Source organism: Plectropomus leopardus, chromosome 19, assembly GCF_026936395.1.
Source record: "Plectropomus leopardus strain MGB_pleo_1.0 chromosome 19, ASM2693639v1, whole genome shotgun sequence".
NCBI lineage: Eukaryota > Metazoa > Chordata > Actinopteri > Perciformes > Serranidae > Plectropomus > Plectropomus leopardus.
Window position 1 is genome coordinate 8,836,090 of NC_142194.1, and position 16,217 is coordinate 8,852,306.

A 16,217-nucleotide genomic window follows, 5' to 3' on the forward strand; every position below is an offset into this window, starting at 1 on the left:
TTCCTTGTTGTTGTATTTTTGAACTTTTTTTTAAAATTATTAATTTCATTTATTTATTTACTATTTTTTCAGGTAATTATCTTTTATTTTTTTAATCAACTTTAATCTTAAAATTAAATAGGGGTTATTACAAATTATGCTAAAACATTAGCTGCGCACCATTTTCCACAATCTAAAACATGGATTGTATAAATAAAAAGATTGCTTGCAAAAGATTTAATTGCCTCCAAGTAAATGAGAAGTAAATCTGCTTAGCGGCTGCTCTCAGCGGCTCATGAGCCGTGTTAATCTTCTCTTTTGTTTGGACGGGTTCCCCTCTGGAAAACACAGGGATCAGAGGACACCCCTGCTGCAGTGGATTGGCTAGTTTTTATTGTAAACTAGAAAAAGTGATTTATAATGAGCATAAATGAGTCAGCTTTTGGGAAAAGGTTGAATATTTAAAAATCTGACTGAAAATGTGTTTAAGATATTTTTAAGATGGGCTGCAGTTAATGGAATAAAACAAAATGTAGATGTCTGGGGGGGAAACATATTAACAATATATGGAAAATGTCTGAATGTACACAGGTTTGAAAATAGAAAATTTTGGAAAAAAATGTAATTTAAAGTTCAGGTATGCAGGATTTAGCAGCATCTATTGGAATAGAAATAAAATATCCATAACTGTGTTTTCATTCATTTCTAATAATCCAAAACAAACAATTGTTTATTTTTTTGCAATCTGCAACTTCACCACTGGATGCCACTAAATACTGTAAAATAATACTGTCAATAATGTGCTATGGTTGTCAGGCAGAAATAATCCATTACAAATAACAGGACTTCACTTAAAATTTTGTTTTTTAGTATTGTCAGTAAAAATAAAAGTACTCATGCAATAAATATTATCTATAATCTTTAATATTACCAGGTGTGGCTTACTTTAAATACTTGCAGTAATAGGTAGTTTAAATTCTTAAAAAATGGCATAATAAAAATCAGATGTAAATCTGAGCCTGCAAAGTAACTAATAGTCATAACTACAGATGTCTGATAAATGTAGTCAAGTATGAAGTGCACTATTTCTATTAAATTGTAATGGAGTAAAAGTATAAATTAATATTAACTTGAAATACTCAAGTACAAGTATGCATTTTACCCAAGGACATTATTTGAGTTTAGAGGTGTCACAATAAACTGGTATTGACTATAACCTGGATATTATTTTTATTTTTTCTTTATATTCTTGCCTTGTCTTTGTCCCCAAATGCCATCTGGTTGCCTCCTCACTATCGATTAAGTGTATTTCTTCTTTTTTGTATTTTTTCTTTTCTTTTCTTGAAGATATCACAATAATATCGTCATTATGAACTCTTTTGGCCACCTCAGCCCTATTTTACTCATACAAAACAATTGCATCAACCAAATTCTGGGTATATCCTGGTGTCAACAATAATCAAAATTATAAATGGCAAAATAAAAATAAAACAAAGCGGTACTTACATCATATTTGTGTGAGTCCATCAAAGGGTTAATCACATCTGTCTAAGACTGGATCTACAGCATACCAGCATAAGGGGTGGCAGGACTGTCACAAAAGAAAGAGCAAGATGTTCAGCGTGAAGATGACGGACTGAATGACGTCTGAACGGAGACACTTGCTGACTCATTTTACACTTTAGGTGTGCAGAGCACGTGCTGCTTCACACCCTCGGGTCAGTACATGTGAGATCGTCGTACGCAGATGTAAATATTGTCTGTGGTCCCTCAGTATATTAGGTTTGTCTGAGCACTTTGAATTCGGAGTCCAGAGATCAATGAAAAGAGTTGAATGAAATGAATCGGGCTTGTGTTCAAGTATTAGGGGAAAGAATTTCATTGGTCTGAGTGATGAAAAACAAAAGCACATAAATAATATAAGTAACATTGTGGTTGACATAAAATTCCTTAACGCCAAAACCAAAAACGAATTCCCCACTTATCACACTTCCATGCTTCTTGTGAATGAAAAATCCCAAAATGGAGAAAAATCTACAAGTTTAGTACATCAGATATGTTGTGAAACTTAAAAATATTATAAAACTTTGTAACAGAACTCTTGAATGTTTAAATCTTAAGTGTCTACTGTGCGGTTTCCTGATGTCCTTTTTTTCAAAATTTCAATGTGATGCAAACCAGTCAGTCATTGTCTGTAACTGCTTGTCCTTGTAAAGGTTGCTGGAGCCAATCCCACACAGAACATGCAATCTGCACAGAAAGGCCCCCCGCCACAACATGAACCCCGTTCCAACCGGGTTTTGAACCAGGGACCCTCTTGTTGTGAGGCAACAGTGCTAACCATGACGCCACTGTGCTGCTGATCCACTGATCCACTATTAGTCTTCCATGTGACAAAGCCGACTAAATATCACTGTCAATGAACACCCTGTGATGAACATGATCGAAATCTGGATGGAAAATGTGACACTCACCTGGAGTGATGACTTGTGGATTCGTGACAGTCAGTCTTTGACATGATGAGGTCGGTCGATGGTAACACTCGAGGGAACGGACAATAAATGAAGACATGGGGTTCAGTCAGTGAACAATGATGTGATATGACATGATATAATGATGACGTAATAAGAAGAGACCGCTACAAAAATGTTTTACCGTACCTTTCTGCAGCACGTCGGCACGCCATGCTCAGCCCACAGGTCGTCGGTAGATTGTGAAAATCCAGCAGATCTTATTTTGTAATTTTTGGTTAATATTTATAAAAGCAAATTACATCAATAATCAACTAAATGACCCTTAATGCTGTAAATTAAGCTTCATCTCGGAAACTGTAGCATGAAGATTGTTGATGAAGGGAAACGGCTAGTAAGTCTGCTCCTGACTTATGATGTCGAGTTAATTATTGAATTATGGCTAAAAACACAATTTATGAGGTCACCATGACCTTGACCTATGACCTTTAAATTTTAACCAGGTCAGTTTTGAGTCCAAGTGGACGTTTGTGCCAAATTTGATGAAAACCCTCGTGAGGCCATCTTAAGATATTGCGTTTACAAGAATGAGACGGATGCAAGGTCATAGCCACCTTGATCTTTGAACGCCAAATTCTAATCAGTTGATCCAAATGAATGTTGGTGTCAAAACTGAAGAAATTCCCTGAGGATTTTCTTGAGATATCAATGATGCTGACGAGGTCACAGAGAGCCTGACTTTTGACCTATGACCACCAAAATCTAATCCGTTCATCCTTGAATGAAAATGAATATTTGGGTCAAATTTGAAGAAATTCCCTGAAGGTGTTCTTGAGATACCACTTTCACAAGAATGAGATGAATGCAAGACCCTGGTGACCTTGACCTTTAACCACCATAATCAGTTCATTCTTGAGTCCAATTGAACATTTGTGCCAAATTTGAATAAATTCCTTCAAGATGTTCTTGAGATACCGCGTATCACAGGGACCTTGCCCTTTGACCTATGACCACCAAAAACCTAATCAGCTCATTGTTAAGTCCAAGTGAAAGTTTGTGTCAAATTTGAAGAGATTCCCTCAAGGCATTCTTGAGAAATTGCGATCACAAGAATATGTTGGACACGTGGGCAACCCGAAAACATATTGCCTCCGGCCTCAGCTATCAGTGGCGCGAAGATATGAAAATAAATCGTCACCGTTTCTGAGGAAAGACGTGGACAATAAGATCTATTTGTGCGACGGTGCTGTACCTGCTTATACATAAACTGGAAACAAAAACAAAAAACAAGGGAGCCCGTCCTTTAACACCTCGACAAAGTCAAAGGTAATTTAGATTCAGGAGGCTCGTTCTGGGTCGTCTTTTCTCCTAATTTTATTGACACGGAAAGTCGGAGGTCAGAGCGAGCTAACGAGACACATTCCCTCAAGAGTTTCTCCCTTTTTGTGTCTTTGAGAAAGTAAGTGCGAGTGTCGAAGTTAACCAACTGCTGAGCTCTTCTCATTAATCACACCGAAAGCAGAGGAACCGGGGGGAGCTGTCCTACATCCCACGGACACACACACACGGACACACACACACACAGACAGACACACACACACACACACACACACACACACACACACACACACACACACACACACAATCCTTAAAATATCCAGGACCATCATAAATAACCACACAAAACTTTTTTAAATAAGACTGCAGCATTACTCAACACTTCACACACTCAGTGCAGCTAAAATAAGAGCAATGGAAGACGGCACAAAGGCTGAAAGTGGAGAGACGGGACGATGCACGAGCTGTTGAATGGACAGCAGTGATTGTTTTATCCTGTGTGCATGTTAATGGCCCCGGAGGATATGCAGCGTTATTCGGGGCTTAATCGGACTTCATGTGATGACAGACAAGTATGGAGGGCAAATATTATGCCAGCTGTGATGCCGGCTGGTGTTCGGAGCATCCAGCCAACCACAGAAACATCATTCAGATTTATTAACGTTTATTTTACTCAAATCAAAACCTTTTTTTTCCCCCCCTTGTAAAACAGCCAAATGCTAAATGTCACAAAGTAGTTTCCTAAAATTGGACATGAGCAGATATACGGTATGACTAATCGATGTTGCAGTGTTACATAATCAGAAACGTGTGCGGCATATCTCTATTAGCTCCAAATTTGGTGATTTCAGGCTGATGAAATGTTCTCAGAATCCAGGCTGAGCAGATCAAAAACACACAGGCCAAAAAAGGTCTGTTACATTGTCATGTCAGGGATGATTTTTTTACAGACAGTAAAGATATTTTGCACCAGGCAAGTGTGAAAAACAGTGCAGTAACCGTGGTGTTAAAAAGCACTCGGAGGTAAACACGAAACTGTTCTGGCAGGTTGTTTGGTCTGGGGATGGATGGAGCACATTACCAAGGAACGGATGCCTTTCTAACAAGGTATCTGTTGGAGGAGGGACAAAAAGTTTCCGTGTGACGGCAACTAAATCAGACATGAGGAGAAGGTCAAAGTTTCCACGCATTTTGAACACTGAATTTTAACAACTTTTTTCATCACATTTCACCCAAACCATCCATGGTTTTCTTTAAGCAGTTTAATCCTTTCAAACCTGAGCAAACTGGCTTGATTTCTTTCAAAAGTATAGAAAGAAGGAAACAAGCAACAAAAGAAATGACCCAAAAGTGAGTATAAAGTAAAGAAAATACAAAAAAAATAGGAGGCCAAATAAGAAAAGCCAGAATAATAGAAATAAATAAGAAAAAGTACAAAAAAAAGCAAACAAGAAAATTATAATGTATCTTTAACATGATTTAAAATATGTTATTATGAAAATAATAAATACATAATATATCATTATGTTACATTTTTTTCCCCTAGCTTTCCCCGTTTTTGCAGATAAAGATGTTAGTACCGTCTGCTTTTTATTCTTTTTTTTTTTTTTTATCAGTTTCCTTTGTCATCTGTTTTTTGTGTGCGTTCTTTAATTGTTTAATTTTCTGCTAGTGAATTTGCATTTGTTTGTTTCCTGCTTTTTTGTGTGTGCCCTGAAGCACTTTGTAACAGTTGTTTTGAAAGGTGCTATACAAACAGTTATTATTAAGAAAATAAACCAGCCGAGAAGAAATAAACCAGTGCTGAAATAGTATTTTTATTAAATACTTTCAAGATCCAAGTTTGAAGAATAACAAAGCTATGATGAAGACCAACTAACACTCAGACAAACACTTGATAGTCGTCAATTCATGGTTGTATTTCATTGTACATCATGATCATGCAAAAAAACTCCAGCATTCATGTGAAGGCTGGGGGAGAAAGCGCAGCCCAATAGTATATCATTACAACGCAGGGAAAACGCTAACATCGAGGGCCTCATACCAAGCTACGGCTCCTGAATCCTTTTTTTAAAAATTTTGCTTTTTTTTTTTGTTGTTTTTTTTCTTTTAAATATTATTTTTCATGTCACCTATTCAACATTCTGGATGGAGGATATTTCTTATTTCAAAAGATGCAAATATCATATATTAACACTAGGCTCCATCCGTATTCAGGTAGGTACATGGTAGAAATGCGTAACTGAAACATGCATATAACTAGGTCTCCCGCTCTGGTTTCGACAGTGTAGGTCACGAATAACCTGCACACCCACACCAACTCTCTCTCTCTCTGGCTTCCAACTCTCAACTGAGCAGGCACGATTTAAAACCACCTAGGGTAGATCACATTAATAAATAATTTAGTCCTGATCAATCTATGATCACTCAATCTGTAATTTATGTCGACTTCCTCCCTCTTTTCCCTTTTTTTTAATGTTTTTTTTTAAATCCTGTGTGCGAGGGAGAGTGCAGAACTCCAGCTTGGCAGATCGGCAAATTACCAAACGACAACAGCAAAAAACAGCGACGACAACGAAAAAACTCAAACACGGGAACAGAGAAACAACAGAGAGAGGTACAAATAAACACCTCAAGAGCAGGGACTCATGGGTACACAGAGGAAGAGGAGGAGGAGGAGGAGGAGGAGGAGGAAGAGTTTAAGATACGACTGTCGCGGATGGATGGAGACAATTAAGCAGCACAGCAAGGGTGGCACCGTGGTCACACAGCAGTGGTGCAGATATGTTACAAAGCCGAAACACACCACCAGGCGTGCACGCATGTGTGTGTGTGTGTTTGTGTGTGTGCATATGATATGAAGAGACGGCTCACAGCATTGTGGGATCAGGACACAATGATGAAGGTCTTCATGTTTAAAAACTCTTTTGGGGGCAAAAGGGGTCAAACTTTTTTTTTTTTTTTTTTTTTAAATTTTCTTTTATCCCCGTCTCTAAAAACAGTCTTACGGCCACGGACTAGAGCTGGTAGCCCACATTTTTATTTTATGACGGCGAGCTACCGATATTTTAAGGAAGTACTTTAAAGGAGAATTAAAGCAAACTGAGGAAAATGAGGGGTCACAGAGTTCATGGGGTGGTTCCCAGATGCACAGGATGAGTGTCTCTTAGATACATGTACATATATTACACTTTTCTACATATATCTATACATACACTGTATTTACACAGTGATTATAAACAAACCAGGCCCTTGCAGAAAGCAGAGAAAAAGGAGAGGGAGGGTTAAAAGAGGGAATGGTTTTAAGAGAGAGAAAAACGGGGGTGAGGGAGGGATGAAATGAGAGAGAGGCGGCGGGCAAACATGCAAAACGCAGACGCCTTTTCCCGGCCCGCTCTCTCCCTCCACTGCATACAGACAACAGAACACGCGCAGTTTAAACTTGCACAATAAAATCCCTCCTTTTTTAAAAACTCTTAAAAAAAAATAATGAAAAAAAAAGGAGCCTTGAATATAGGATCAGTCAGACAAAAACAACAAAAAAAAAGGCTCCGGTTATTCACAAAGAGGAACAGGACGCTAAAAACACAACACAAATCAAACGCCCCGCTTCCCCTCCCACCCACCCGATCCCACAACAACACAATTTTCCGTCCGGTCGGAAAAACAAGCACACAAACGAAAACACATAAACACGTAAAAAGCCTAAAGTTCTACACTTTGGTGCTTCATGTTTTTGATATCAAGTTTCTCTCGTCGTTTCTCGGACTGAGCCGACTTGATTTTTTTTTTTTTTTCCCTTTGAGAATTCAGACGGGGGGAAAAAAAATCTCCCTACATCTTTTACATCAACGTCCGGGTGAATGAGCACAACACTTCCTACCCGGAAATCCCTAGAATGCCAAAAAAAAAAAAAAAAAAAAAGTGTCCAAAATCTCAGCTGCTAACCTCACACTCCCTTCTGTTCCTCCCTTATTAGATAGTGAATATAAATGCTTGGTTGGGTTTTGGTGGTTTCTGGTACATCTAGTCATAATTTACACAGCATATTCATAACTCATACTCATAAACTGTCACAAGTTCAACTGTAAATCCTCTCCTCACGCAGGACGTCTCATCGCGCGCGGGCAGAAAAAAGATGGCCGCCATGGGGAGGGATAGAGGGCAAAGACTCGCCCTCCGATCAGGCGCCAGATGCATGCATCATCCCATGGGGGCGGTGTCTTGTGTTCAGCCGGCCCCCAGCAGGTCAAAGGAGGGACAGGATTGGTTGGTATCGTGGAGAGGGATGCGATCTCGCCCGGCCGGGCTCCTGGCACTAGCCAATCCACGCAGAGGACGTGCCTCTTAAACACGCTCGCTGAAAAAAACTGCCCCCCAAAACACACACTCCAGTAGACTGGAGGCTCAGGACCGCTGCAGGAGAGAGGAGACAGGAAGTCTAAATATTTTATTTTTTTCAGACATTAAAGGTCCAGTGTGGAGGATTCAGTGGCATCCAGCGCTGAAACATCTCCGGTGTGATAAGCGTGCAGAGAACTGCAGTGGCCAACGCAAGAACGCAGACGGCCCTCTATAGAGGCAGTAAACGCTTTGTCCGTTCTTCGCCACGGTGGAAACATAGCGGACTCTGTGACAGCGGACTCCGCGGACAATACAGCGTGGTATCATGATATTTTGTGTGGCTATATTGTAGCAATGCACGGACGCCCATTTTTTAATACAAATCATTAATATTACAATACAAATTAATCTTTTTATTGTGTACTAAAATAATAAAATCTATAGCCTTTTCTGTCCATTAGATACAATTTGCTGCAATAAAGATGAAAGTGAGATGAACTAACTAGAAACATTTATATAATAAGATAGAATAATTGTTGAGGGACATATCAACATATCAATGCGTTATATGTTTTCGGAATACTCAGCATACTTTGTCACGTTTAAAACCACAACATTTTTATATCGTGACTTAATACTGTATTGTGGGCCTTCGGTGAGTTTCAACTGCATTATGTAGCGTTAAACCTCTTATTAAAAAGGTAACAAAAACACATCGATTCTTATTTTCAGGTTATCATAAACCAATAAAAAGTTTTGGTTTGTATATACCAAATCGCCGAGTCACCATAGTCATTTGCCAATAGATGCCCCTAAAACCTACAGACTGGACCTTTAAGATATGAATTATAAAGTAATTCGTAGAGTAGCAGAAGTTAACTTGCACTAGTGGATGCTTTGACTTTAAGCCACTAAGTCGAATTTTTATGTGATTATAGCATCTTTTTAATTATTCTAAAAACAGGAGCAGGGGCTGTAACAGTTCATGCTGATCCGTCATGGTTCGAGTCCAGTGCATGCACAACACACGGTATGCAGATTGATGCCCGTAACGTGGAACCAAAGTTCACAAGTGTGCGTTCAGCCCTGACACTTTTTACCGAATGTCAGTAAGCAACATATGCTGAAGGCAGTTTTGGCTTAGGAAGTCGAGCAGGTCGTCCTTTAATCACAAGGTTTGTGGTTCAATCCCTGTTTCCTCCTGTCTGCGTGTCAAAGTGCTTTTGAGCAAAGCTGCTCCTTTCCTTCCACTGCAGTCATACATCCAAAGCGCTTTGTCCAGTGAGGTAGAAAGACGCTTCATAAATGCAGTCCATCTACCGTTTACCATGGTTAACACATGGATGTATAAAGGGAACTGGATAAAGCGTTGGAGGCGGGGCCCCGTTCATCCCCATGAATATGGTGCATGAAGCCAAAAAAGAGCAACTTCCATGTGTAAAATAACTCCTTCTTTGACTCTTCATAGAGCAATCGCACGAGACACTTTGCCAGCCGAGCTACTGATATCAACTTCAGCGCTCTGCTAACTTGAAAGGCGATTAAGTGATTTAATCGTGCGGCTCTTCTGGACTTTCGAAATGTTATCGGATTGAATGGATCAAATCCTGATAATTAAACGAGTAATTCTATGGAGGCTGTGATGCTAAAACAATGCACCCACTGTTCCCAGTCAAGCACTGTGTCATTGTTGGTGCACCACTGTCGGGCTGATACTGATACAGATTATTAGTAGTAGACCGATAACCGATGTTTGGAACCGATATGCATTGTAATATAACAAACTCCAACACAAAACTTGTTAAAAAGCCTTTGGCAAGTTTAAATCAAAACTGAGACTTTAAACATCAAATACAGCAGGGTCCCAGCAACTGTTTTATCAAGTCAAGTGAAAATTTGAATAAAAAAATGAATAAATAAAAATAAGTCCCTGAGGTTTTATGAAGTTAAAGTTCCTCCCATGCTGACACTTCCTTTGCACTTTTTAATTAATTAATTTTATCGTCAATCATTAAAATAAAACGCTGACGCATATAATCAGCAAAATGCCAAATATTGGCCCCAATAATTGGCCAAGCCGATGATCTGTCGGCACCTACTGTGAATGGAAAAACATCCTTTATATATTCAATGGCATGCACAAGATTTAATGCCCCTGGGACAGGCAAGCAAACCGGATCTTATATTTTCAGTTTTACAGCACAAGAGATGATGTACAGTTTTATAGCCTGTTGTAACCTGAAGTGTTTTGGGAAAGTGTTTGTTCAGTGTTACTGCATTTGGGTTTTTTTTCAACTGTGCTGAACTCACAACGAAGTGTGACTCCTAAACCGTGGTATGAACTGAACCGTGACTTCTGTGTATCAAACTGAGTGTGTGTGTGTGTGTGTGTGTGTGTGTGTGTGTGTGTGTGTGTGTGTGTGTGTGTGTGTGTGTACCTGATCACTGTAGTGGTGCAGCAGGCGCTCCTGAGCAGTGGAAGTGAACGTTGAGCCACTTGCCATCGCGACGATGCCACACCCTGGTCTCCTCTGATTGGCTGGATCGAGGGCGGCCCGTGGTGTCCACAAACTGCGTGAGCCGGATGTAGGCGATGCACGCGGCATCCTCGCCAATCAGGTGCACATGTGGGTTAAGCAGAGTGGTGTGGACCGGCTTGCTGTTCTTGCTCAGCACTGAATAAATGAGATGGAAAAACGTATCCAGTCAGATACCAGACGAACAAGTGTTGGGGGGTTTTAACCTTGTTTTGTTTTTGCTTTTTCAATGTTCATACCTGCATTTATATTTTCTGGTCCATTTTGGCTTCTGTATTGTCTGCTTTAACTCACTTTTGTGTTATCTACTGTAAATGCTGTGTTTTACAGACAGAAGGCTTAAAAAAGATAACGATGTCAAGTCCTACGAGGAAGATTATCTGTTTGTAATTTTTATTTGGATTGTGTATTTTCATGAATTATTTTTGTGTCTATGCTGTGTTGTGTGTTTACACTTCTGTGAAAAGTCAATAAAAAATATCTGATAAATCTGTGAAAAGGTGAGCTATTTTTTAAGCAAGCTACATGCCGCACTGCCTGTTCGCTTTGGCACGGAGCAGGTTAGGACATCCTCAAAGAGAAAAACTGAAACAATCTGATGTTAGCTTAACAATTGAGATGCGTTTAGAAAAGTTGTCAACAAAAAAAAAATTTTCAATATTCCCTGAAATAACAACTAGAGTTTGTGGTGATCCTCATCGTATTCAAAGCTTCACCTGGCTGCTGATCTAGGCAGCTTAAAATAAACGTCTGCTCTTTGTGCGTACAAGCGGAGACTCACAGTTTTCAAAGTAAAACTTGTGGAAGTCCATGCCCTCCACCAGGTTCCCGAGGGCCTCAGGCTCAAAGGAGGTGAGTCCAGGATCACAAATCCTCCTGAGAAAGAGCAGCGAGACAGAGAAGGAGACGGGTGGTAAAATACGAGTGGGTGAAAAGACATTAGAGACCTCAGAACTGAGAAACTTGAGAAAACACAGGGGAAAAATAAAGACAACTTTAATGAATCCCGTTAGAACGTTACATAAATTAACTTGTAGCAGAAAACACTGATTCATCCGCCGCTTCTCACTCCAACACATGCAGTTGGACTCACGTGTAGGCATCGAAATCTCCATTGTTGATCGCTTCAATCAGCTGCTCCGTTATCTTGATGATCTCCTGTTTACGAGCTACAGACAGAACACGAGAGAAAGAGACGGACAGATGGTAAATGGTGAGAAGCCGGTGAGGAGGAGAGACAACAATTAACTGTGTGTTGGTTTTGGTTTGACGACATTTTCTCTCATCACTTCCAGCTCCTGCCTTCCCTTCAGGCTCTCTTCGTCTGTGGCTACAGCTCGACGCTCCTCTTTAACCTCATCACTCGGTCTGGAGTCCTCCTAACTGCTGCTCGACCTCATCACTGTCTGTCGCTCTGCTTCTCACCTTCTGTGAGACTCAAAACACTGACTAAACACTCCTCTCTGCTGTGTGAGCACACTCTGCCACCCAAACAAAAACTAAAATCCTGCCGGTAAACAACACAGGCTCAGTCTGATGAAAAAACCTTAACTTACTTATTAACCTTTTTTTGGAGCTTTCAACTGTTGACTTGACTTAAATTTAACCCTTAGAGCAAATTGGCTTGATTTCTTTACAAAAAAAAGGAAGAAGGCAATGAGCAAAAAGAGAAGAAATTACCCTCAAATTAGCAAGATATTAGTGAAAAGTACAAGAAAACTACCTGAAAATTAGTTTAAAAAAAAAAAAGACAACGAGGAAATGACCCAGGAAAAGTGCTTCGAAATTATAATAATTTTGTAACATAATTATAAATATCTAATTAGGGTAATTGTAAATATAAATTATTTTTCCCTAACTTTTTAAAAAAATAATTGACCAAATCTATTAATTTCCTGCAATTTTGTGGAATATTTCTTACCCAGTTGCTCATTGCAGTTTTCCTCCTGTTTTTTTTTTTTTTTAAGAAATCAAACCATTTTGCTTGGGGTTCAAAGGTTTAAATTCCTGACAAAGGGTGATTGAAAGCCCCAGAAAAGACACAGAGGGACCTTTGAGATACAATTTATAAAGAATTAAGAACCAACTTTCAAGCTTAACCATAAACTAACTTCTCTGACTTTCACTTTCAAAACAACTTTCATTTTCTAACAAACATGAATCTCCACTGAAACTTAAATGGCATTAAATATATCTACTTTGCGTAATATTAACAGCTGCCTCTGACCCGGTTTACAGGCAAATAAATCAAATTAACAGATAATCATGTCACAGTACTGTCACCAAGCAAACCATAGTCATGCAGCATGGCCTTTAAGTGTACTGTTTACCTGTATTTGTGTGTTATTCCACACATTACACACAATTAAAAACATCATTGAAGCCACGTTAAAGGTTTCAACACATCAACTCTCAATTCTGCGAAAAGCCACTTTAAAAAGGATAATGCTGGTGTTATTCTTTGTTTTCCTTCTTGCCATCAAAAGACTAAAAAAAGACCAAAAGATAATGCTATTGAACCTTTAAAATATATTTTCAGTTCTTTTTGCACTCCACCCCGAGTGCCATTAAACTAGAGAGAAGGCAGACATAACAATCAACACTACAGGTAGGAGGAAAAATATGTATTTTTGATTTTGATTTTCAGGTTTATTTGTGCCTTTAAATACACAGTAAATGTGTATGACTCTGCATCTAAAAGTAGTCCCCAAAAATACACTTTTTACCATTGTTTCAAAAATATTTCGTAAAAACTACAGCGCCCAGCTGCTTGAGGACATTATTTGGCCGTTTAAAATATAAACAGCATCAATATATTTGTGGCTCATTTAAAGATTTACATTTTCATTGTATCATATCACAGACAGTGTAGGTAAGTTTTTTGATGGGACCATAAGAAAAATATAGAATAACACCAGTCTTATTCCTTCACAAGTCATTTAAACAAGTGATTACCTTCATTTTGAAGCCAATGCAAATGTCCTCTTTAAAGACTTTAACATGTGTCAAACCAACTGTTATTGATCTGTTACATGTGGAGTCATTTGCCTCGTTTCAAGTCTTAAAACAGGAGAAAAATAACCAAAAAGGTGTCAAAGGTTTTGAGAGCATCTTCAGATTTAAAGGTAAAGTTTAAATTTTTTTAAAAGTGGGGTTGTACAAGGCACTTATCCATAGTCAGTGTATTAAATACAGTAGATGTGAGTCAGCACACCCACAATTTAAAGAAGCAACAAAACATATTTCAGCAACCTAAAAAATCTGTATCAGCTGAAGTTGTATGCTATATTTATTAGATTTGACGAGTCAGGCCCTTCAAAATAAAAGCAATGGGTGATTCCACTTATTAAATCATAACAATACTTTAAGTCAACTACTTCGTTTTACTTCATTTTAACAGTATTTTATTATAACATTAGTTCATTTAACATTATTATGGCAGTAGCAACTTAATTTAAATTCACTGTAACTATAGTTCACTTAATAATTTTGTGTGAGTAGTTTACATTAGTCTGTTCAAAATCTACAGATGTTTATCATGTATCAGGATGTTATTTTAAAGAAATATCACCCTGGCCTAATCGATAATTTTTCTGCTGCTGCCGCTGTCCAATGCAGTATGTTGCTAAGCTTCTGTGGTGGTAATCCTTCCTGCTTATCCAAACTGGGAGCACATCGACTGACAGCTACTGTATTTAATACGCTGACTTAACATAAGTACCCCATATAACCCCATTTCAAAAAAATCACAACTACCACTTTAACACCTGAAAAAATGACTTGTTATAAACATTATCTGCAGGCTGCCTCCTTTATCCAAGAGAAAATTGCCATTTCAGAGATGCAAGTTCTTTTTTAATGTGCAACAGCTACAGGTGAGTAGACGGCAAGGACAGCTGAGGTCAGTTAGTCAAGACTGTTTCTTACTCTGCTTAGTGTTGCTTATAGCAGCGACAGTGTTGCTCCCTAGTGGAGCGGCAGGCATGGAGGACTGTGAGAGCTCAGAGTCAGGGCAGGAGCTGTTGCCCGTGCTGTTCCATGCCATGCGCTTTACGTCATGCGGTGGAACTGAAACACACAACGGATGGTCAACAAACACAAAACATATGGATGGATGACAAAATGACAGACATGTGATCATGTGCACACAGACACACAACATGCACCCACAACCACACCCACACAGGTCATGCAGTAAAGTGACAAAGCTAGAGTAGGGTTGGGTACCGAAACCTGGTGCTGCTGCAAAACTAAGTTTTATTGATTACTTGAATGTGTTATATAAATTTGTTAAGAATGTTTTGCATTAATTCATATTTATATATTTAAGTGTAATTAAAATGGTTAAGTGGGAATATATTACATTTCAAGTTCAAATTTGTCTTTGCAATTAAAGAGAAAAAGCCATTGTTTTGACCCTCGTTTCATGTTTTATTTTGAAAAATGTACCAGTTCAGGCAGCATTTAGGCACTGGTACTGTACTGTAAAAGTATAGTTTTTGCACCATTTATGCAATGGCACCATTCTAAAAGTATAGTCTTGGCACCGTTTAGGAACCAGCACCGTTTAAAAAGTATTGTTTTTGCACCGTTCAGGCACTGGCACCATTCTTAAAGTATTGTTTTGGCTTCGTTTAGGCACGAGCACCGTCTTGAAACTACTGTTTTGGCATCGTCACCGTTTTAAAAGTATAGATTTGGGACCGTTTAGGCATCAGCACCATTTAAAAGGTACCGTTTTTAGATCATTTAGGCACCAGCGCCATTCTAAAAGTATTGTTTTGGCAAAGGTACTGTTTTAAAAGTATCATTTTGGCACCAGTATCAGAAGAGAAAAAAAACAAATGATACCCAGCCCTGTGAACAAGAGACAAAGCTGACGTGGGTTAGTGTTAAATTAGTGATGGGGGACATTGTGGGTTTATGACAGGCATGCAGACGGTAACACGAGAACAGAGTGGCAGCTAGAAGAGAGATACAGCTCTGGTGATGCTGTGTGATGTGGAAGTCGTTTAACTGCCTGCTCTGCTCACATCAACTCTTAATGCTCATATACATTAACAAAGCCTGGTCTGATGAGCTGCAGCACCCAGCGGAGACACACAGAGACACGATCGAAGCCATTGTTTGTTATTAGCTCGTGTTATGCCTGTGGGGAAACTTAGCATGTTCAGGAAGGAAGGTGGGAGAAGGACAAGGAGAGGAGGAAGAGATCAGACTGTCCCTCTAGTGCAGGTGTGTCTGACGAGAGCAGCAGGTCAACAGACGACAGGAGAGATTAGAGGACAGAAGCAAGATAAGAACGTAGGGAAGAATGGCGTATTAGAGAGAATAAATTAGCAAAGATTAAAGGACATAACTGAGAATAAAGCCTCTGAGTAGAGTGAGGAAATGGGGGAGAAAATGTGAGGACAAAGAGGAACCGGATGATATGCATGGTTCCAGTAACGTCAGACAGGCAGCAGGCCGGGCCTGTCCGACTGGAAGGCCGGTTTAGGACACACAGCTGCAAGGTAAGCAAGGCTTCCTCCAGCTGGAGCCGTCACAT

General features: G+C 39.2%; 1 protein-coding gene across 17 annotated transcripts in view; it reads right to left on the reverse strand.

Annotated features, from left to right (window-relative positions):
- Positions 1-5,586: 5,586 nt before the first annotated feature.
- Positions 5,587-16,217, reverse strand: part of LOC121959037 (calcium/calmodulin-dependent protein kinase type II subunit gamma-like) — a 51,877-nt gene continuing 41,246 nt past the window's right edge. For 9 of the 17 annotated variants that reach the window (XM_088069795.1, XM_088069792.1, XM_088069789.1 and 6 more), the window contains 4 exons: positions 11,763-11,838; positions 11,451-11,545; positions 10,571-10,807; positions 5,587-8,204 (listed from right to left, as the gene is read on the reverse strand). In XM_088069795.1, the coding sequence (XP_087925921.1) occupies positions 10,575-10,807; positions 11,451-11,545; positions 11,763-11,838 (404 nt within the window). In that variant the 3' untranslated portion in view covers positions 5,587-8,204; positions 10,571-10,574. Of the gene's footprint in view, positions 8,205-10,570; positions 10,808-11,450; positions 11,546-11,762; positions 11,839-14,596; positions 14,738-16,217 lie in introns of all 17 variants that reach the window. The other 8 variants (XM_088069786.1, XM_088069781.1, XM_088069788.1 and 5 more) reach the window with 1 other exon arrangement.